This window comes from Pteropus medius, unplaced genomic scaffold (assembly GCF_902729225.1).
Source record: "Pteropus medius unplaced genomic scaffold, Ma_sr-lr_union100, whole genome shotgun sequence".
NCBI classification, from domain to species: domain Eukaryota; kingdom Metazoa; phylum Chordata; class Mammalia; order Chiroptera; family Pteropodidae; genus Pteropus; species Pteropus medius.
Genome location: NW_024344321.1, coordinates 808,285 through 831,225, shown reverse-complemented (window position 1 = coordinate 831,225; position 22,941 = coordinate 808,285). Strand labels below are relative to the sequence as shown.

Below are 22,941 nucleotides of genomic sequence, written 5' to 3'. Positions count from 1 at the left end.
CCACTAAAGCTGCTTCATAGGTGGTTATCCCAGTTATTTTTTGTAATATTATCTGCTGTTTATCATCATCGTCTAGATCTTTTTTTTAAGGATTTTAAATGCTGATATTTTAATTCTGTCATTTTTTTATTAGCCAGATTTTCTCTGAAAAGAAATATGTTTACCTACTATTTAGTTACCCTGAGGTACAGATGGTATAGGAAAGGGAGACAAGTGCTTTATTCTTTTCCTTATTTCCTAGTTTTCAAAATAATGAAGTAGTTTCCTGGAATTTTCCACAAGTGACCAGGGGGTTTTTCTTCTTTTTTTTTCCATTTTTAAAAAGTATCTTTATAAACTCATGAATTTGAATATATTTAACATTTTAATCCAAGCAGTAATGTTTTTGAGTTAACTTCAACTACTAGAACTGCCTAGTAAGTTCGCCTAATTTTATTAATGTCTTCACCCTCTTTATTCAAATTTCCTGTTTTTTAGAATCGTCCACAGGCAAATGCCTGGAAGAAGTTGGAGCTGTCACATGAGTATAAAAACAGAAACCAGTTACGGGAATATCAATTGGAAGGGGTCAATTGGCTGCTCTTTAATTGGTATAACAGGTAAAGAAGAGAATGGGCCCATAAATACAGGCTTATTTAGTCCAGGATTATTTTTATTCATTTTCTGTTTAAACAGTTCTTTTTATGTTCTTTTTAAAAGATGTTACTTTTGACATGCCTTTCATTTTCTATGATTAATCTGCAGGCAGAACTGCATCCTGGCTGATGAAATGGGATTGGGCAAAACTATTCAGTCCATTGCCTTCTTGCAGGAGGTATATAATGTAGGAATCCATGGCCCCTTCCTGGTCATTGCCCCACTGTCCACGATTACTAACTGGGAGCGAGAATTTAATACATGGACAGAGATGAACACTATTGTGTACCATGGCAGTCTGGCCAGCCGGCAGATGATTCAGCAATATGAAATGTACTGCAAAGATTCACGGGTGAGTTGTATGTCATGTGAATGTATGGTTTAGAGAAAGTGGACCCAGGTATCTGATATGTTAGAGGCTTTAATATGAATAAAAGATTTTTACTGAGGTTCTCTGTCTTAAGGCAGTTTTCTCTGGATTGTGCACAAAATGTTTTTTGACTTTGCTCTTTTGATCCAGGGGACATTATGATCCAGTGGAAGTTCTGACTCTTATGAATACATACATTTTAAATAGAATTTTACCAGAATTGATGACTTTTCATCAAGAAAGTATTTTCCAGAATGAAATTCGTTTAGCCACTTTAATTTCTTGATCCATATGGTGGTGAACCTTAAACCATTTCCTTTTTTTTTTTTTAATTTTTTTTAAAGTCTTAGACTTTTCATCAAGATCAGTTCCTTCCATGTAAATTTGAAAATAGTAATTTGAATTATCCATCCTTTCTTAACATCAGATTTTATGAATTGTTTTTCTATCATTAGTTTTCTGTGGTTTTTATTTCTGCCAAACCAAATATATTCACGTTATATTGTGCTTCTCTTAATTTTATTAAGACGATTCAGTTTTTCTGTCCATTTTTAGACAGTAACCGGTATTACCATATACTATATTAGTGACTTTCCCTTTTAGTTTTGTCATATGTTTCAGCAATGCTTAACATTTGTGGATTTCACTGTTAACCAACAAAAAATCTAGGGCCGAGATACATGAGCTAAGCATTCTATAGAGTCAAAAATGTCTAGCTTTATTCAGTGAGATCTGTCATTTTTCCCAAGAAGCTGAACATGTTGAGGAGGCAATGTGTCTTACATTGAGTGATGTGGCACTGTTTATCAGGAGGAAAAACAGCAGCGGAGGAGGGTGGTGGTGCAGTTCATATTTCCTGCTAGGCTTTCCTGAATATAGAAAAGAGACTATTTAGTTCAGAAAAGCTCCTCATTTAAGTACATTTCAGGCCTTTTCTGATTTTACTGCCTTCATGTTTAGGGTCGCCTCATCCCAGGTGCATACAAGTTTGATGCCCTGATCACCACTTTTGAGATGATTTTGTCAGACTGTCCTGAGCTTCGTGAGATTGAATGGCGTTGTGTCATCATTGATGAGGCCCATCGATTAAAGAACCGTAATTGCAAGCTGCTTGATAGTCTCAAGCACATGGACCTGGTGAGTTTCTCTCGTAAGCAGAGGCACTTGGAATTAACACATTTCCTGTGGAATTAATATAATCCTAATAGAGCAGAGAAGAAAATAGAATGAAAATCTTGGTATTGGGTGGTGGGTATTGCCTATGGGAATGATCACCTGAGAGTCATTAAACAGTTGTAAATTTTAGAATTAGAAGACAGCTGTAGGTTAGTGGTTCTCAGCCAGGTGGAGAGGTGAGATACTATATTAGTTACCTAATGCTGCATATCAAACTACTCCAAAACTTAGCATCTTAAAACAACAAATGTATTTTTCATGATTCTTTAGCTCAGCAACTTGGGCTGGGCTCAGCTAGTCCTTTTTTTGGTGGTCTTGCCTGGAGTCAGTAACACAGCTGCAGCTAGCAGTTGGTGCTGGTTGTTGGCTGGGGCACCTGGGTCATCTTCCATATGGCCTGTTGTCCTCTAGTAGGTCAGACGTGGGTAGTCAGGGCAGTGTTCCAAGAGGGCAAAGGCAGAAGCTGCAAGGCCTTTGAGGTTATAGGCTCTGAAACTCACACAGTATCACTTCTGCTACATTCTCTTTGTCAGAGCAAGTCACAAGGCAAGCCCAGATTCAAGGGGTGAACCTTAATAGGAGGAACTACAAAGAATTAATGGCCATATTTAATCCAGCACAGGTACATTCCCTAGAGGGGGACATATTAGGATATCTGTGGGGAGTTGAGTGTGGAGAAGCATATGTAATTAGAAAAAACATTTCTTTCTTTGTTTATAACGTTTAAATTAATTCAATATGTTAATAGAGGTTTTCTGGAATGTTTTGTGTTTATCAAAAAGGGGAGCAAGTGAAAGAAAAATTAAGACAGTAATCTGGTTCATTCCCATAATTTTATAGATAAAGAAAAGAAAACTAAAATTATATTCTTGATAGAAAACCCTAGAAGTCCTTCGTGTTTTTGAATTTTCTCATTCTTCTATTTTTTCCATTTCTAGGAGCACAAAGTTCTGCTCACAGGAACACCATTGCAAAATACTGTAGAGGAGCTGTTTAGCTTGCTTCATTTCTTGGAACCGTCACAGTTTCCCTCAGAATCAGAGTTCCTCAAGGACTTTGGGGATCTCAAGACAGAGGAACAGGTAGGAAATCTGTTTCTGATTAAGTACTAACCCTAAACAAAAAAGGTGTAGTTTGTACTAGACACACAACTATTGCCATAGGCATTAAGGATTTTTCTGAACTTCACATAACCTTGTGCCTACATCATTTGTGGCATTGTCCAAAATCTGTATTTTTCAGATACTGAAAAACTCATTGTATTTCTCCATGTTTCCATATAATGTGGAATGTTTGTCCTCATGTTATTGATTTCTTTTCTCTCTGTATTAGGTTCAAAAGCTACAAGCCATTCTCAAGCCAATGATGCTGAGAAGACTCAAAGAGGATGTTGAAAAAAACCTGGCACCCAAACAGGAAACTATTATTGAAGTAGAGCTGACCAACATCCAGAAGAAATACTACAGGGCTATTTTGGAGAAGAATTTCTCCTTTCTTTCCAAAGGGGCAGGTCATACTAACATGCCTAATCTACTCAACACAATGATGGAGTTGCGCAAATGCTGCAACCACCCATATCTTATCAATGGTGAGGGACTTTCTAGATTATCTGTTTACTTTCTGTGCCCTTTCTGTATTACCTGTTTACTTTGTAAATGATATTCCTCAGGAACAATAAATGCATTGACAGATCCAGCCTAATTTGGGTGAAGGCGGGGTTCTTTTGAAACAGTTCTCATATGGAATATCTTTCTAACCCATTGAGCCTGCATAATCTACAAAATTAAATAGGATTTGCTGTTTAGAATTTTATGAATAACAAGTCATTCTGTTCTCTGGATAAATGTTCTCACTGGTACTCCATTTGCTGTTTTGTTTTGGAACAGTAGAGTAGTTATAGTAGTTGGCATGTCTTTGTCCACATATTTACATATTCTTTACCCAATTACAATCTTAAGCCTTACTTGGGGAGTATTTGGTATAACAAAATTGAAGACGATTTAAGATTTTGGGGGTGCTGAAATTCTGTGTGCTTGATAAGGTGATCTTAAGTCAAATCACTCTTGTGTTGTTGTCGTTTTTGTTTTGTTTTGTTTTGTTTTTTAATTTTATTCCTTATCTCAGTTAAATAAACTGTAGCCTTAGTATGTTTTCCTGAATTTCACCATCAAGTTTGATTTTTCTTTTGGCAGGTGCAGAAGAAAAAATCCTAACAGAATTTCGAGAAGCTTGCCATATTATACCTCATGACTTCCACTTGCAGGCCATGGTTCGTTCAGCTGGCAAATTGGTTCTTATTGACAAGTTACTTCCAAAACTTAAAGCTGGTGGCCATAAAGTTCTGATCTTCTCCCAGATGGTACGCTGCCTAGATATCCTAGAGGATTATCTGATCCAGAGAAGGTGAGAAAAGGGTGATCTCTTGCCTTGTTTTTACTGTATCCTCATAAAGTTGCAAAAAGTAAGAGGGCCCAGGATAACAGAAGTATTTAAGACTCTCATTCTCAACTTTCTGATAAGATTTTTGATCAACTAGAGATATGGAGGTACTGGTATTGATCCTAGTCTGCTATTGTCTCTTTTTCTACTTAGCCAATTAACTTTTTTTTTTTCTATGACACCTGTACAGGTACTTATATGAGCGTATTGATGGGCGAGTTAGAGGTAACCTTCGACAGGCTGCAATTGACCGCTTCAGCAAGCCTGACTCAGACCGCTTTGTCTTTTTGCTGTGCACCCGAGCTGGTGGTCTTGGTATTAATCTCACAGCTGCTGATACCTGCATCATCTTTGATTCAGACTGGAATCCACAAAATGACCTGCAGGTAAAAGAAATTGTCTTAGGGACTAACTACCTAATGTAGGACGTTTTCAGCAGGATCAGGGTCTCAGAAAGGATTGTCCTACAGAGAGTATGGAATTGTTGACTTAGCGGTGGCAATCTAGATCAGAGGTCAGCAAACTCTTTCTGGAAAGGACCACAGACAATAAATGATTTAGGCTTTGTGGATTATACAATCTCTGTTGTAAGTGCTCCCCTCTGCTTTTGTAGCACAAAAGCAGCCATAGACAATATGTAAATGAATGGGTGGGGCTGTGTTCCAGTAAACTTTATTTTCAGAAACAGGTGGCCGTGCAGACCGTAGTGTGCTAACACCTGGTCTATGTGATGGGACAGTAATTTCATTTTGAAATTTTGAAATAGACTTTTGGTTTTGAGTTGATGTCGTAGCTGCTTCATAGATATGAATTGGTATTCTGAGTCCCCTCTTATCCTCTATCTTCCCCTACCAATTTTATGTTAACTTTGCCGTTTCCTACCATTGTTTGTTTTTTAATTAGGCCCAGGCACGGTGTCATCGAATTGGGCAGAGCAAAGCTGTGAAGGTGTACCGTCTCATTACTCGGAATTCTTATGAAAGAGAGATGTTTGATAAGGCTAGTCTGAAGCTGGGATTGGATAAGGCTGTGCTTCAGTCCATGAGTGGTCGGGATGGCAACATTACTGGAGTGAGTCCTCTTGGTCTATAGATAATGTTCGTAGCATAGCAGGTCATATTGACAGTGAGAGACAGCTATTTTTGCACTGGAATATGACCACTTTGTTTCGAATCTCAATTTTTATTTCTTATAACAAATTAAGATATTATGGTATGGTTAGATAATAAGCTCATGGTAGTCTTTTCATCTTTCTATTGGATTTTGTAGATCCAGCAGTTCTCCAAGAAAGAGATTGAAGATCTCTTACGAAAAGGAGCATATGCAGCCATAATGGAGGAGGACGATGAGGGCTCCAAGTTTTGTGAAGAGGATATTGACCAGATCTTGTTAAGACGAACCACAACCATCACCATTGAGTCTGAAGGAAAGGGCTCTACCTTTGCCAAGGTATGTTCTATCTGTGCCAGATGCTAGAGAAGTAGAGATAAAGACAGAAATTTCTAAAATTTAAATATATTGTTTAAATGTTTATACTGAATTCCCATTGCTCAGAAAAGTATTACAGTCAACTTTACTCTGTTCCTTTGTTCCTCATTAGGCAAGCTTTGTTGCTTCTGAAAACAGGACAGATATTTCTCTGGATGACCCCAACTTTTGGCAAAAGTGGGCCAAAAAGGCTGACTTGGACATGGATCTACTCAATAGCAAGGTACACTTTCCTTTTCCTTTGGGGAGGAAATATGGTAGATGACATAGTTCTTTCAAGAGTCTTTATAGCTGCTCTGATTCTTAGATGCTGACTTTGGTTTATGATGGTTTATTATATATAAGGGCTGTTATAAAAACTTCCTACTTAGTAGACCCCAGGAAACTACTTAGATATCTGTCACTTAATTATGCTTCCTGAGTCCCTTATTTTGCATATCCTAAAAACTCAGTGTCTATAAATGTTACTTGCAAGGCTGTTTCAATCCATAATTGTCTAAATTCCTTTCCCATGATCATATTTTGAAGAAAGTTACTTATTCTTCTGTTCTTTGCATAGAATAACTTGGTGATTGACACACCTAGAGTACGAAAACAGACCCGCCACTTCAGCACTCTGAAAGATGATGACCTGGTGGAATTCTCTGATTTGGAAAGTGAAGACGACGAGCGGCCACGCTCTCGCCGACATGACCGTCATCATACCTATGGGCGCACGGACTGCTTTCGGGTGGAAAAGCACCTATTAGTATATGGGTAAGAACCCACTTTGCCATCGGAAGTAGTGCGTCTCCATCCTGAAAGACACCTTGTTGCCTTTCAAATAAGATTTCAAATAGGAGATAATGGGAAAAACTTGATTCTACTTTCTCTGTTACCATATTTTCCCAAGATCTGTTTTTCTCTCACCTTTTGGGATATGTAATTCTGGGAGACTGGAGAATATCATTGAATTAGAGTCCCCAAGAAAAGAGTAACATAATTTCCTTTTCTGTTTTTCTAGTTGGGGACGGTGGCGAGATATCTTGTCTCATGGACGCTTCAAGCGACGCATGACTGAACGAGATGTGGAGACAATTTGCAGAGCCATCCTCGTTTACTGTCTTCTACACTATCGTGGCGATGAAAATATCAAAGGCTTCATCTGGGACTTGATTAGCCCTGCTGAAAATGGCAAGACAAAAGAATTGCAGAATCATTCAGGTAATTATCAGCTTTTTACTTTTCATCTTTCTGTAGGTTATCTAATCCTTTTCAGGTCCAAGGGATTTTCTCAATCCAAGTCTTTAATGTCTCCCCTTTCCCAGGTCTATCTATTCCTGTGCCACGTGGACGCAAAGGGAAAAAGGTAAAGTCACAAAGCACTTTCGATATCCATAAGGCAGATTGGATCCGGAAATATAATCCTGATACTCTGTTCCAAGATGAAAGTTATAAGAAGCACTTGAAACATCAGTGTAACAAGTAAGGATGGAATTTAGCAAAGATTAAAGTATTTTCCACATCAAACTTTCTATGCTAAATTGAGCCAGCTCTTCCTCTCTCCCTTCTAGGGTGCTGTTGCGGGTACGAATGCTATACTATCTAAGACAGGAGGTGATTGGAGACCAGGCAGAGAAGGTGTTAGGGGGTGCTATTGCCAGGTAAATTTATGTTGTATTTTTTTTTCGTGCCCTACCTTATTTAAGAAAAGATTGGCTTACTTATTTTATACTATCTTTGGTATACTTGATAATTAAAATTTATATATTAGGTCTTTAATTCTACACTTGATACCAGTGGAAGGAAATAGGCAGCTGCATGAGCATTTAAATTAATAGGTAAAAGAAGATACTTGTAATAATCTTGCCAAGAGTTATCATTTTTAATTTTCTTCATTACTGTGGTGACTGCTCTTATACTTTTAGCGAGATTGACATATGGTTCCCAGTAGTGGATCAGCTGGAGGTTCCAACAACATGGTGGGACAGTGAGGCTGACAAGTCCCTGCTCATTGGTGTCTTTAAGCATGGTAAGTACCTTCTCTTAATCTATTCCTTTCCTGGTGTAGATCTGTCCACAGATGGAACATTTATCAAAATGCTCAAGACCAATAACTGAGTTCTGTGATTGATCTTCAATAAACTTAAGTTTGACTGGGAAACTGGTTCTTAAATATCCAGAGCAGAGCAGTTTATCCCTATAAATAGATATTTAAGAAAGACCAGATGAGTAGTTAAATATCGAGGTAGGGAGTCTCCCATCTATTCTCTAATAACTATTACCAATCTGTATCTTGTGGCATCTAAGTTAAAGTTCTACAAATCAGGGAGGTAATTAATATATGCTCACTCCTATTAGCCATGTTTAATTTGTATGACTTTCCTGTGGCTTGCTGAAAGGGTTCTATTTGTATAACATCTCATTTGTCTGAATGTTCAGCAGTCACTCTGATATAGATATGAACAACAGTGTTTAAATGAGAAACAGAAACAGGGTATAATAAGGGAGAATACTTCCTTTTCAATCTTGCCTAATAAATCCCAAGCGTTAAGAGCAGTGAGCACTCAGTTTCAGCCCACTAACTTAGTGAATTGGAATATCAGTTCTTTTTTAAAAATATTTTTCTGTTTAGTTCTTTAAAACATAAGTAATAGCACTGATCCACATGTTTTTGGTAAGTTCAGTGGGACAAGAAAAACCATTAGCATGTGCGGTCTTAGCTTTACTTGTGAGGCAGAGGTTTAGAAGAGTCCAGACATCCTGAAGTGTTCATTCATTCATTCACCATTCATCAAAAGTTCAGTGTGTGTTTGCAGGTACAAGTTTTTTATCCTTCATCTGAAATGTGTGACCTATTCCTAAATAACTTGTTTAGTTTCTCCGTCTGTGTGGTAAGAATGATAATAATAGAAAGATTACCATTTAATTGGCTATGTAAATCCATTGCCATTTTATTTAAACTGTATTTTGCATTGTGAGCAAAGTAGCCCATATACTCTAATTACTCCAGCGGCATACAAAGTATGCATAAAGGCAAAAACAAATCCATGATTCTCTTCAATTTATGGCTTTTTCTCTAGGCTATGAAAAATATAATACTATGAGGGCAGACCCAGCCTTATGCTTCCTAGAAAAGGCTGGCAGACCGGATGACAAAGCTATTGCAGCAGAACATCGAGTGTTGGATAATTTCTCTGACATAGTAGAAGGGTAAGCATTGACTTTCAGTTCTTTTAAAGCTCCGAGTTCTCCCTATGAAGGTTGTTAGTTGCTTGTGCTAAGATATAACACTAGCCTCAATTGAACCATTGAGATTCTTAATGGTGATTACACACGTGAATGATAAATTCTTAACAAAGAGTAGGACTAGCAGAGAGGACTCCATAAACTGGCCTTAAACCATATGTCGCCATAAGATGTAACTACGGGTGAAAATTAATGTTACTCCTAAATGGCTTATTTGATGTTTTATTCAGTTTTCTTTGCAATGTTTTTCTGTACAGCCATAGTAGCGGAGAGGATAACTGGTCCTCTTGAAAGACAATAGTCATGCAGTTCTTCCATGCCACTATGGGGTAGAGACTCAGGAAATTTTAGCTCTGGTTTGTCATCTCCCAATGGTGGCTGACCCATAAAGGATTTACTCTGCCTGGATACATGCCTCAATGATGAGTTGCCATGCTAATACTGAGCCACCAGGTAGGGCAGTATTGCCCTGGTTTGGGTGTCCGTGAGTTTAACAAAACTTCTCACGTGGAAACCTGAGGGGCATGTGAAAGAGTTGGCTTAGTTCATGAATACCCACCCACTCCTTTGCGATTGAGAGGTTTCTCTTTGATGACCACAACTTCACTTTGCATAGTGATAGACCCTCAAAGGATATTGGGTCATTTATTCATTTTAAACAAATCATTTATTATATTATCCTTCTGCTCAGCAGAGCAAAGTAATAAAAATAAGCAGGCGTGGACCATTCAAAAAGTAGTAAAAGTAAATAGTTGGGAAAGAGGAGGATAATAGGTTAAAAAATAAAAGGGGCTGTCAAGAGAAAAGAAGTGTGCGGGACCATGTTCATTTCAAATTAAACCAATTTAGAGTGGCACTTTATTTAGAGTGTCAGTTTCTCCCAGCTCTTTGTTCTGTTGGATGCTGTACCTAACTTTCTCAAAACTTAGCACCTGGCCTGCCATTCGTTCTAGTATGAAAGAAAAGACTATTTCATGCTGGATTGTATGTTTGGCCTTGTCTTCATCCTAGGTTCCTCTTAGTGAAAGAAAATATATTGTTAACATTTTCTCATACTTTGGTAATTTTAGGGTTGACTTTGATAAGGATTGTGAAGATCCTGAATATAAACCACTCCAGGGTCCCCCAAAGGACCAAGATGATGAGGTGAGGAAACCTCATTTAAGTTTACTTTCTGTTACTAAATAACTAAATATTCTCCCATTCCCTGAATCCTGAAGTATATTGAATAACTTATAAACTGGAAAGTAATTACCATTTGGGAATATAAAGTACTAATGGAAAAGATCGTAATGCCAGCTGGAAATCAGGGATGGCTTTGTGGAGGAGGTGGGAACCAAGGTGGACTGTGAAGTATATTATTTTACTACTAAATTCCTGAGTCCTGTTATCTTCAAGTCATTAATAAAAATTGACTTTGCAGGTTCTACTTTCTTATTCTTTTAGTTGGTTGCTTCCAATTTTTTGTAAGGATTCCTTTCATTGGCGATTTTTCTTGATCCCTTGGTGCCATAGAAGGACACACATGAGAAAGTGATTTCAGAGTACCAACTCCCCCCCTTTCCCTTTTTCCTCCATCCTGTGGGGTGGATCTCCTTCTCTAGGGTGATCCCTTGATGATGATGGATGAGGAGATCTCAGTGATTGATGGAGATGAAGGTAAATTTCTAGGTCAACTAGTACAATTTGGGGTGCTGGGGTTGGGGAATTATTAACTGAATTCTACCCTATCCTGGGATTTCTGAGAGCTTTGCCTTTGGGTGGGTTGAAATACCAGTATTATTATCTCTACTACCTTTCCTGTACTTCTTGGTCATACTGTTTTGCTTCCCACAGCCCAGGTGACCCAACAGCCCGGCCATCTATTCTGGCCTCCAGGCTCTGCTCTGACAGCTAGGCTTCGGCGCCTAGTAACAGCCTATCAGCGCAGCTACAAGAGGGAACAGATGAAGATAGAGGCTGCAGAACGTGGGGACCGGAGACGGCGGCGTTGCGAGGCAGCCTTCAAGCTAAAAGAAATTGCACGGCGGGAGAAACAGCAACGGTAAAATATAGCTGGGAATTTGGGTTGAGCTGTAAGCTTGTCTTCACCTATAGGCCTTATATTGAAAAGTATCTTAGGAAGAATTTATTTGGAATTCCCTACAGAGGGACCATCTTTTTCACCATGATTGTTACACCTCTACATGTAGACCTCAGTTGTGTGCATAATCATCTCTTAGGGAAGATCTCCTCTGCAGCCATTCTCATTGAGTTATTTGTATCATTTTCCCCCTTAGCTTGCTGATTTTTAAATTCTTACATGTTACAGAGTGCCTCTTATAACTACCTCTTCTGCTGTCTTCTGTGCTCCCCTCCCACCCACTTTCAGTTTTTGTGTATTCAGATATTCTAAGCCACACTAAGAAATAACCAGTTTCCCAGTGTTCTGATCACTGTTACCTGATCCTGTTGCCTGATTCCTCTTCCTTTTATAGATGGACAAGACGCGAACAAACTGATTTCTATCGAGTTGTGTCTACCTTTGGTGTGGAGTATGACCCTGACACCATGCAGTTCCATTGGGATCGCTTCCGTACTTTTGCTCGACTGGACAAAAAAACAGATGAAAGCCTTACCAAGTACTTCCATGGCTTTGTGGCCATGTGCCGTCAAGTATGCCGCCTCCCCCCAGCAGCTGGAGATGGTAAGCCTGTAGATTCTTGGATGAGCAGGGATGGATGGCAACAGAGCCAGCTCTTGGTTCATTTTTCCTTCCACTCTCTTGCAGAGCCCCCGGATCCGAATCTGTTTATTGAGCCCATCACTGAGGAGAGGGCATCACGGACTCTCTATCGTATCGAATTGCTTCGACGCTTACGGGAACAAGTTTTATGCCACCCCCTTTTGGAAGATCGACTGGCATTATGTCAGCCTCCAGGTCCCGAATTACCCAAGTGGTGGGAGCCCATTCGTCATGATGGGGAGCTTCTACGAGGGGCAGCCCGCCATGGGGTGAGCCAAACAGACTGCAACATCATGCAGGACCCAGACTTCTCTTTTCTGGCTGCCCGTATGAATTATATGCAGAACCATCAGGCAGGAGCACCAGCTCCATCCCTGTCACGCTGCTCTACTCCACTGCTACACCAGCAGTATACCTCGCGCACTGCCTCACCGCTGTCCCTACGCCCAGATGCTCCTGTTGAAAAGCCACCTGAGGAGACAGCTGCCCAGGTTCCCAGTCTGGAGAGTCTGACTTTAAAGCTAGAGCATGAGGTAGTGGCCAGGAGCCGACCAACCCCACAAGACTATGAGATTCGAGTAGCCCCCTCTGATCCTTCCCCTCTGGTTTCCCGGAGTGTTCCACCAGTCAAACTGGAGGATGAGGATGATTCAGACTCTGAGCTGGACTTGAGCAAGCTGTCACCATCATCCTCTTCTTCCTCATCCTCATCCAGCTCAAGCTCCAGCACTGATGAGAGTGAGGACGAGAAGGAAGAGAAGCTAAGTGAGTGCATGTGGACAGGCTGTTGGCCTTCTTCCCTGTTTTCCCCCTCCCTGCTCTTTCTCTTCTAAACGCATTCTCTGAGAGAGATTTGGATTTCGATTTGATGTGCTATCACAACAAACCTGTTATTCTTTGAGTCTTTTTTTAAAACCCATATAATACCATTGCTATATAACATTACTAATTTCATCTTTGCTCACACATCCTGTATGATCTCTAGCTGCTGACCGTTCCCACTCAAAGCTCTATGATGAAGAGAGTCTCCTGTCCCTCACTATGTCCCAAGATGGGTTCCCAAATGAAGATGGAGAACAAATGACCCCTGAGCTTCTGCTGCTACAAGAAAGACAAAGAGCCTCTGAGTGGCCCAAGGTAATAGCCTCATTCCTGGACATGTAGAGTCTAGAAATACAGTGTAACATATACAGGGAACAAGGAACAGATGGTTCTGGTTTTCTTTGATTGTGTTTAGTGTTGTTTTTTCATGAAACTCTTTGCAGTTGACTTAGGAATCTGATACCTTTACCTCCCTCTTTTCTGCCTTATGATTTTATCCATCCTTATAATAACGGCACTGTTTTTCACAGGATAGCAATTATTCAGTCCTTAAAACCAGTACTGATTTCTTTTTCCCCACTCAGGATCGTGTCCTGATAAACCGTATTGACCTCGTCTGCCAGGCTGTACTCTCAGGGAAGTGGCCTTCTAGCCGCCGGAGCCAGGAAATGGTAACAGGAGGAATTTTGGGGCCAAGCAACCACTTGCTAGACAGTCCCTCATTGACTCCAGGAGAATACGGTGACTCTCCAGTCCCCACACCACGGAGTAGCAGTGCAGCTTCCATGGCAGAGGAGGAAGTGTCTGCAGTCACCACAGCAGCAGCTCAGTTTACCAAACTTCGCCGAGGCATGGATGAGAAAGAGTTTACGGTTCAGATCAAAGATGTAAGCTCAGCATTTAGGCTTTGGGAAGTGGGGAAGGAGGCTATAGTTCTTGCTAACTAGTTTCACTGACAGGATACTAAACTCATTTGGTTAGCTAACTTTAAAAATGAGAGGAAAAAAATTGGAGCTCACAAAGATCCATTTAGGAAAAGTCTTTGCAGTAGAGGAAGGGGTCTCGACTTGTATCTCCTGAGAACTAGTTAAAAGAAACCATATTTTGGAAAGACATTTAAATGACACAGAGCTTTTGGGTGGCTTGTTTCTAGATTCTAGAAACCTAGTTTTTAAAAATTGAAATCAAATTGTGAGAAAGCTGTTAAAATGACACCTAAGTATTATGGGCCTTTATTAAGTTAAGGAGTTATTCATACTGACGTTAAATCAGTGTTTTATATTTTATAGATGGAAATTTTTATTTTTCCTGAACTTTTTCGTGTTGAAATTATTAGCTAATCATTAAGTACTCAACAAGAAAATTTTCTTCAATTAGTATGTGATGGGACTATCAGGAGTTTTGCCCCTGTGATGAGTTGCCATGCTAATACTGAAACACCAGATAGGGGGTTTTACCCTGTGTTGGGTGTTATTGAGATAAATTCTACTTCTCTTAAAGCTACCTGAGGGGCACTAGGCCAAGAAATGAAATCTTTCTAAAGAAATAGTATTTAAGTTTTGTTACATTTCTAATTTCTACTTTTAGTTAGGTGGCCTTCTCAATATCATTGAGCCAAAGGATGACCCTTACCCCAAGCCACCCAAAGCTTAAACTTTACCATAAAAACATGTGCCATATGACGTCTTGGGTGGGTGGGTTGTCTTCCTAGGAGGAAGGATTGAAGTTAACATTCCAGAAGCACAAGTTGATGGCTAATGGAGTAATGGGAGATGGACATCCTCTGTTTCATAAGAAGAAGGGGAATAGAAAGAAGCTAGTCGAGGTGAGTGGTAGAGAAAGTCTTTAAAATGATGATTAGACAAGATCTTTTTATTCCAAGTAATTGATTAAGGCAGTTGGGTTGAGGGACTAGAATATGTTAGAGTTATTTTATGGCTACCATTGGCTCTGCTCCCCCTCTCTCCTTGCCCCAGAGGAGAGTATGTGCTCATGGGGGTGGATTCTGGGTTTGCAGCTGGAGGTGGAATGCATGGAAGAGCCTAATCACCTTGATGTGGACCTGGAGACCCGGATCCCTGTCATCAATAAGGTGGATGGTACTTTGCTGGTGGGTGAGGATGCCCCTCGCCGGGCTGAACTGGAGATGTGGTTACAGGGTCATCCAGAGTTCGCTGTCGATCCCCGATTTCTAGCGGTGAGTGGCACTTCCATCCAGCAAGATTTAAAGTCATTCCCTTGGTTTTTAAGCTGTGCGAGAGGAAGGAAGCATGCCATATTAAGTCATTTTTTCTGCATCTGCAAAACAAGAGTAGTAGTACCCAGTCATCCTACCTCAGAGTTGTAAGGATCAAAATAAAATATTGTCAGAGATACTTTTTAAACTAAATGCTAGGCTAATATTTACTATTAAACTATTACATAAACACCTAAATGTTTTGGAGAGATCTGCTTAATGGCAGTTTTCCACTAGGACTAATCTTTTGTTTACCCACACAATAAGCATTTACTGTCAGACTAGACACTAGTACCATAATAATTACTCCAGAGAGGATTTTTATTTCTCTAGGGTAACTGATATTTTTCTATTGCAGTATATGGAGGATCGCAGAAAACAGAAGTGGCAGAGATGTAAAAAAAATAATAAGGCAGAATTGAACTGTTTGGGAATGGAACCAGTACAGACTGCTAACTCTAGGAATGGAAAAAAGGTGAGTGAGACTGAGGCATTGCTGCTCTGTTCCCACACTAGATGTGACTGGAGAAATTATTTAATGTTCTTTACTTTTTTTCCAGTTAATGTTTGAGAAAATTTATCTTTAGTTCACCAATAAGGAAACTAGAGTATTTTTATTGTCCTGTGGCATCGTTATCTTTAGAAGAACATAAAATTCTAAAAACTAATTTCAACACTGTAAGCATATTAAAAAATAAAAATTAGTAAGATGTGTTAGAACATTCAAGGCCTTATCCTGTTCTTCTACTGGCTAAGGGATTTTTACCAAATCCTTTAACCCTTTCAGTTTTCTCATCCTGAAAAGTGAGGGGTTTGAAGTAGATAATCTCAAAAAGTTTTATGATTCTGTGTGTTTTAGAAATGATTTAGAGGCCTACTAAGGTAAACAGTCATGGAGTCTCCCAACCTTACTAATATTACTAATAATATTCCAGTAATGGAAAAAGGACAAGAAACCACGTTTTATAGCTTATAACAATTTGGTCAAATATTTCTGTTTTATCATGGTTATAGGGCATTTGGTAGATTAAGTACCCATAATCTTTTCCACCAAAACATAACTGCAAAAGTTTCTCTTGGCTGTGTTTGCCTTACTTTGGGCAATAGTTGTATTTTTTAAACATATATAAATCATGGTTTGGTTGGGTAAGCATTCATTTAAAAACAGATTAGCACTCTCCTAAACCCACTTTATCTAGTCATTTCCCATTTGATCTTTTATTTACACCCTTTTATGCATGTGATACATATAAAACCATGTAGTTTCTTTTAACAAAATTGATTTCCAAATGAACAATACCTATCTTTTGCATTTAATAAATTCTGAGAATATTATTTTGCACATAATATATATTTGTGATGTGAATTTATGAGGCTTATTACTTTTATATTGGTGAAAGTAGTTTCATATAAATATTGCTACTGTAGAAGAATGTTTTAATTTTCTCTCTTAGCATCCACAAGACCAAGAGTATAATAAGCAGAATGGTTGATATGAGAGGCTGATGGCTAGAAGGCTGGTACCTTCTCTGTCTTAAATTTAACATTATAGAGCAGCCTGTAAAAAAGGCTTCTCCTTCTTTAATCCTAAAAATAGTATTACCTGTTTTTATCTCAAGTACTTTTGCTACTTCTTTATAGTCAGTTTCCTTCTAAGGAAGAAAGGATCATAGGAAATCAGAAAAAATCATAATATATGACTGGTACAGAATTTTTAATGCAGAATTGATGGGGTTTCCAGCACTATGTACTTTATTACTGAGGCCGGCAGGGAGTTTAGGTGCTGCTGTAATATTTTTACAGCGTATACATAGAGTTTTGAGATATTTGTTTTTCCAAGTCAGAAAGGTGTATTCTCATGTTAGGTGTTAGGTTTAGATAAGGAATTGCCTCACAACTATACTGTTATTTACAATCCTACCCTTCATTATTGCATCAGAGTGGGGTAAATTCAAGAGAGGTCAAAAAGATGATGGCTAGATCCTTACCAAATTAATGTTAAGTTTTTCACATTGATAAAAAATGTACATGTCTGCTGAATTTTAAATTACTTCTTCTAAACATTCTGACTCTAAATTTTGGTTAAGTTCACTGAGGCTGGAAATTATTCCTTCTAGTGCCCCTAAGTGCAATACTGGGTAAACTGGCATTAAACTCAGACAATTGGTACCTCATTAACAAAGTTAAGCATTTGTGAAGGGGTTGGCCCGAGTAATCGTATATTATAGTCATGGATAAAGCAAAACTCTGAATTTTACATGTGTATCAATCAGTATCAGACTTGATCAACCGTGTCCAGCATTTGCTCCTCCCCATTTCTGTAAGGCCTCCTCTACCATTGTTTTGCCTGTCTAAAGATAGATTTAGTGAAAAACGCATTTGCAAGCTAGGACTTTGTTGACTTCTGTTTTTTTTTCCCTTTCTTTCTACTATCTTTTTCTGTTCCTTCCTCCCAGAGTCACCATGCCGAAACTGTATTCAACCGGGTTTTGCCAGGGCCTATTGCTCCAGATAACAGCAAGAAGCGAGCCCGTAGGATGCGACCAGACCTTTCTAAGATGATGGCCCTGATGCAGGGTGGAGGCACGGGGTCCCTATCTCTGCATAATACCTTCCAGCACAGCAGTAGTGGCCTGCAGTCTGTGTCTTCTTTGGGTCACAGCAGTGCCACTTCTGCATCTTTGCCTTTTATGCCGTTTGTGATGGGTGGTGCAGCATCATCCCCTCATGTAGACTCCAGCACCATACTTCATCACCACCACCACCACCCCACCCCCATCATCACCACCATCACCATCCAGGCCTGAGAGCCACTGGCTACCCTTCTTCACCAGCCACTACCACCTCTGCTACTGCCTTGAGGTTGTCACCACTGCAACCTGAGGAGGACGAGGACGATGAGGATGAAGATGATGATGATTTATCTCAGGGCTATGATAGCTCAGAAAGGGACTTCTCACTCATTGATGATCCTATGATGCCAGCCAACTCAGACTCCAGCGAAGATGCTGATGACTGAAGCCCCAGCATGGTCCCCATTACTTGGGTGGCTGCTGTATTTTCATTTACTCCGGCCCTTGGACTATGGAAAAGTGGGAGGGGCAGGGGAGATGTGGGGAAACCCAGGACTCCAGGAGGTGAAAAGGAAAAAGAAAATTTGTACCCGATTGCTTCCAAATTTGAGCAGATTGGGTGGGCAGGGGAACTCCGAAAATAATACATGACCACTTCCTCATTTCTGGGGAAGGAAAGGAGACTAGAGCAGCTGAGACGCTCACCCCTCCCCAGACACCTCCATTAACCACAGACTATGTAGCGCTGGCCCTGGCCTCTGGCAGAGCCTGTTCCTGGCCGAACTGTGGATACAGCTGGAGGGTCAGGAACTGTTACCTTCCTTCCCTTGGCATTAATAAATTTAAGTTAATCCTTTTCCACTCTTCCCTGGTTCTATAGTTGTTCAAAGCCAGTATCAATGTTAATTTTAGGAGTTGATATTCGTGATGGGCAATTCAACACCACTCTCTGAAAGTTCATTACTATTCGTGCAAAGTTAACTTGGAAAAGGCAGAGAAGTCATCTGTACTCCATTAAAGGATTTGTGTAGGCTGTTCAGTTTGCTCAAGGCAAAGGAATGATTTAAGCTAAATAGGAGGCAAAACATTGTTTCAGATTCAAACTCAAGTTCTTAGAAAAAATAAGAAGAATGAATTTTGGCAAGAACCACGTACATTTTGTTTCGAATTAACTGAAGCCATAAGTGGTGTCACTTGGTGAACTGCTGCAAGAAGACTGAATGACTGGAAAAGCACCATCACGACTTGGGCCCCGGGTACTGGATTGTGCGAATCCTCTCAAGCCATTTGTTTCCTACAGCCCTTCCCCTACCATCCCAGCGCTCAGATGAAGCCTGGGCATTTCGTTTCCCTTTCCTAGGTGAAGTACTTCCCCTATAGCTCAGGGGATAGTTTTATCAGGAGGGTGTGCTTCCTATCCCTGGTTTGAGCTGTGTCGGTGCGGAGCCCTAACCCAGCATCCTGGCACAGAGGATCCTTCCAGCCCTGCATCAGCAGAGGCTTTTGCTTCCCTACCATTTCTAGGAAGAGAACGTACCCAGTTACGGCTGTAGTCTTCCCTCTCCCATCACACGCCATATACCCCTCTTTATGCTTTCCTTTCCTGTGCCGATGGGTGGGGGCCATTCCACCCTCGCGCAGCAGTTTATGAGGGGCGGGGCTGGCACCACAGACCTCCCGCCTCAGCATTGCCCAGACGCAGCCTTTCGGGCAAAACGGAGCTCCTGGAAACTGCGGCCCAGCAGAGAGGGCGGGGGCAGAGCGTCACATGATGACGTCAGCTCGCCTGCGGTTGTTGCTAAATTGACAAAACCCCGCGAAAATCTAGATTCTTTGCACATTTTGTTGATTCCTGCACACTCTCTTCTCCTAATCTCACGAAAGAGGTTTTTAGAGAAAAAAAAAAAAAGCTGTCGGGACCCGGAAGCGGAAAGGGCATCGTTGAGGTCGATACTTCCGGGTCACTGGGAGAGTGCGGGATTCCGGGGCCGAGAGCTGGTGGCGGAGCCGGGACCTCGCGTGATTCTCGGGACCCGAGGAGTAGCGGCGTCTGTGGCTATGGCTGTGACTCTGGACAAAGACGCTTATTACCGGAGAGTGAAGAGACTGTACAGCAATTGGCGGGTGAGAGAGATCCCGTAATTTTCCCTAGGGAGCCCCTCTCTTCCATCCCATAATAACCCCGTTTCTCGGCGCCCTTTTTTCCCTTTCCGTCGGGAATTCCCGGGTTCAGTGTCGCGCCCCTTTAGTTGCTCCAGGATTGTTCACTGCGGTGACCCCGAGCGCCCCCGTCCCCGCAACAGGGAATCCCCTGCAATCACCCTGCCCTGCGGCCACCACCATCTTCCGCGTGTGCCGGCCCCCGTCATGCATAACAGCTACCTCTCGTAGTCTCTTCCCGCCCTAGAAGAGGCATCATCTTTCCCTCCCACTCCGCGATCGCGTCTTGCCGCCCCCTCCTGCAGTGTTCGCACACACCCACGCACTCGCTCTGTCCTTCCAGAACCAGTGTATTCCGCCCCGGTCCCGCCAGAATTAAACCATCTAAGTAAAGGATGGATGGAGGGGCTAGGAGGATGTGAATCGAGCTCTTTGCATTAATTCTTTGCGGCGCTTTTGCTGGAGTTAAAAAAAGATACTGCTCACGCGCAACCGCCTCACGTCCTAGGCCCTGCCGTGGTTAACACAGAAACCTAACGCTGAAAACCTGCAGGCATTAGTAATACAAAAAACGATGCGATGCCTAAAATCTCAGTTTTTCTCCTTGATAGAGTATCGGGGCACGTGTTCAGAAAAAGAGCTGTTACAGTTCCCAGTTTTTTAAAGATGGGCAGTTTTGCTGCTTGAAAAACGTCCACAGTTAAAATTTATTTTTATGATAGTAATTTATCAATTAAAACATTTGGTTGTATCCTCTGGTACAGCCTGAGCTGTGTAGCTTAAGTCTGGCCTCTGAACCCTATCATCCAGGGAAGATAAAACTAATAAAGACTTTTTAAAACCTGAAAAATGTCCTGACAAAAATGTTTAATTCTGATTTCAGCATTGTAAATTGCTTTTCAAATTGATTCTGTACGAAAAACCAAGCTATTAAAATTGGTCATTTCTCTGCCATTCACATTAAAGGTTCCTGTGCATGTTTCTTCTTTTGGGGATAAATGCATTAGATAATTGAAAGTAAAGCGGATTCTCGGTTGCATTTTATGAAAAGCAAAAATAAGGATTCTATGCTAGACAAGTGCTGAACATAAATTTTATTTTTAAAAATTTTTATTAGTTTTTGCCAAGTGTTTTTACAGCTCTCACTGTCACATATTTAAAGTTGAACATGATCCATGTTAGAAAAACTAAAAGCCCTAATTTTAGAGCCCTGATTTTCTAAAGATAAGTTAAGTGTTAGTGTACCGGTAATCAAACGCCCTCTCTGCCACCCATAGACCCTGAAAGTATACTCCTTTGATGTGGAGCTTGTTTCTAGTCTCAGTGATTCAGAGTTTATCAAATTATTTTTCATCTTCTCCCAACCATCTATGAAAGCTAAGAGTTAGAGCCCTGCATAATAATTAAGTACAAGCATGAAACTAGGAAAAACTTGAGGCCTGAGACAGATCGGCAAACTTAATTTCAAATGATGGTCTTTAAATCCATAAGAGTTATGTTATGCCCCCCCTTTTTTTCCTCAAAAATCATCAGAGTTTATCTTGGCCCTCCTATTTAACTTAATGACATCATGTGAAGGGAGAATTAGATGTTGATAAGACCCTGGTGTTACAAAGTTTGAGCCAAGTCAATATAAAAATTACTCATTAGCAAAATTTGTGACTAATTATTATAAAAATCTTATTGGAATGGACTTTCTGCTTTTTTATAGCTAAATTTTAATCACTATGCCCAGAACCCACCTGTAGAATTTCTATATGCAGTCTTTCCAGGTTATAGTACTTTCATTCTGATCTGCTTAAGCAGAGATCATAGTTTTCTGAGAATAAGTGCTGGTTGATTATCCTCTTAGCTGTACCAGAAAGATAGTGAAATATATAGGTATGAGCTATACTTGTTTTTCTTTTACACTTTTTCCTTTTTTAATAAGAAAACTGGCATTGACACGAGAAAATAACTTGTAATTGTTTATGAATCTCAAGCATGTGTTGTCAGCTCCAGTCTTCAAAGAAATCTGTTATGACAAAAATTAACCATCAATTAATTTAGGCTCCACACCCACTTTTGAGTTTTAGATACCCTTAAGCATAAGCCTTTCAAAACTGTAATTGTACAAGATAGCTCCAACTTTCTTCAACTATATAGAATCGGAGAGAACTGAAGAACTACTAAACTTTTTTTTTTTTTTTAATAAGAACGGAAGCTAATTTAGCTCCTAATTTCATCTGTGAGTTGAGTTTGGGTTAGATAGATACTGTGGGGCTAGTGCAAATAAGATGTATTATTTCTTAATTACAATTTTCATAACATATCCTAAAAACAGTTGCAGTATCACACACTTTTAACAGTTTGAGTAGAAATTTCTAAAACAAACCTTATACCAGAATAAGTAGTATCATTTTAGAGATGAGAAAATAAGCTCAGAAATGAAACAGGAGCTCTGTGGTGACAGTATTGTAGCCAAGGAAGTTTTATCTGAAGCGCAATTATTGCTAATTGAAAAAACAGGCGACCTCTATAGTGGCTAGAACTTATTAACTGTTTTACGACTCTTGGATTTTGAATCTAGTCCAGTCCTACCTCATATTTAAGTTAGAACAAAAAGAGTTTGCAGCACCTGTGTATTTCCACATTAGAAAACACTAGGTGGTAGTGGTGGGTGGTGAGACTGGGTTGTGGGTTTCTCTGTCTTCTTATACTTTACTGAATCCTTATTTAGGGCTTCCCAGCCTTTACATGATTCTGATTATTTTTAACCAAGTAATACAGTTAGTACTGCATGGGGTATGAAGGGGGAGGTTACCCACCATTCTGGGTTCCTAGCTGCTTTGGGAGCTGAGGGATACATTATCAGGGCACACCTATAACTGATTTGAGACCTGCCTGTTAGGACATATTGCTGAATGAACCTTAACTACAGTCACATCTGCATTTTATCCAAAAAGAATTCCGTAAAATGTCAAAATAGCAGCTGTTTGTCAAAGGAATGCTGATCCAATGCATTCATTCATGTGGCTCTACCAGTCACATTTGAGGTGGTGGCTGGTTCCAACCCTAAAAAGAAAATTTGTGCCCACGGACAAAACTG

At 40.2% G+C, this 22,941-nt stretch overlaps 2 protein-coding genes, 1 long non-coding RNA gene and 2 other non-coding genes across 5 annotated transcripts in view; 4 read left to right on the top strand and 1 right to left on the bottom strand.

Annotated features, from left to right (window-relative positions):
• The window catches only part of CHD8 (chromodomain helicase DNA binding protein 8), a 51,816-nt gene extending 33,677 nt beyond the window's left edge, over positions 1–18,139 (top strand). The window contains 28 exon segments of the mRNA XM_039869874.1: positions 478–599; positions 745–988; positions 1,967–2,143; positions 3,121–3,264; positions 3,515–3,770; positions 4,375–4,585; positions 4,812–5,007; positions 5,525–5,692; positions 5,891–6,070; positions 6,222–6,332; positions 6,669–6,865; positions 7,113–7,312; positions 7,417–7,573; positions 7,663–7,752; positions 8,017–8,120; positions 9,172–9,301; positions 10,408–10,483; positions 10,942–10,996; positions 11,174–11,381; positions 11,815–12,023; positions 12,108–12,827; positions 13,048–13,199; positions 13,469–13,771; positions 14,596–14,709; positions 14,902–15,081; positions 15,479–15,595; positions 17,577–17,886; positions 17,889–18,139. Coding sequence (XP_039725808.1) covers positions 478–599; positions 745–988; positions 1,967–2,143; positions 3,121–3,264; positions 3,515–3,770; positions 4,375–4,585; positions 4,812–5,007; positions 5,525–5,692; positions 5,891–6,070; positions 6,222–6,332; positions 6,669–6,865; positions 7,113–7,312; positions 7,417–7,573; positions 7,663–7,752; positions 8,017–8,120; positions 9,172–9,301; positions 10,408–10,483; positions 10,942–10,996; positions 11,174–11,381; positions 11,815–12,023; positions 12,108–12,827; positions 13,048–13,199; positions 13,469–13,771; positions 14,596–14,709; positions 14,902–15,081; positions 15,479–15,595; positions 17,577–17,886; positions 17,889–18,139 — 5,382 coding nt within the window.
• LOC120608118 (small nucleolar RNA U6-53/MBII-28) lies at positions 9,752–9,861 on the top strand. The gene has a single exon (XR_005654309.1). It is a non-coding gene; the product is annotated as a small nucleolar RNA U6-53/MBII-28 (small nucleolar RNA).
• LOC120608119 (small nucleolar RNA U6-53/MBII-28) lies at positions 14,289–14,397 on the top strand. Its single transcript, XR_005654310.1, has one exon. It is a non-coding gene; the product is annotated as a small nucleolar RNA U6-53/MBII-28 (small nucleolar RNA).
• Positions 14,736–19,426, bottom strand: LOC120608089 (uncharacterized). Its single transcript, XR_005654304.1, has 2 exons — positions 19,231–19,426; positions 14,736–15,134 (listed from the first exon to the last, which is right to left on the bottom strand). It is a non-coding gene; the product is annotated as an uncharacterized LOC120608089 (long non-coding RNA).
• Positions 19,427–19,453: 27 nt separating this feature from the next.
• SUPT16H (SPT16 homolog, facilitates chromatin remodeling subunit) overlaps positions 19,454–22,941 on the top strand; it is a 35,094-nt gene continuing 31,606 nt past the window's right edge. The window contains exon 1 of the mRNA XM_039869875.1: positions 19,454–19,817. Within this exon, the coding sequence (XP_039725809.1) occupies positions 19,752–19,817 (66 nt within the window). The 5' untranslated portion in view covers positions 19,454–19,751. The remainder of the gene's footprint in view (positions 19,818–22,941) is intronic.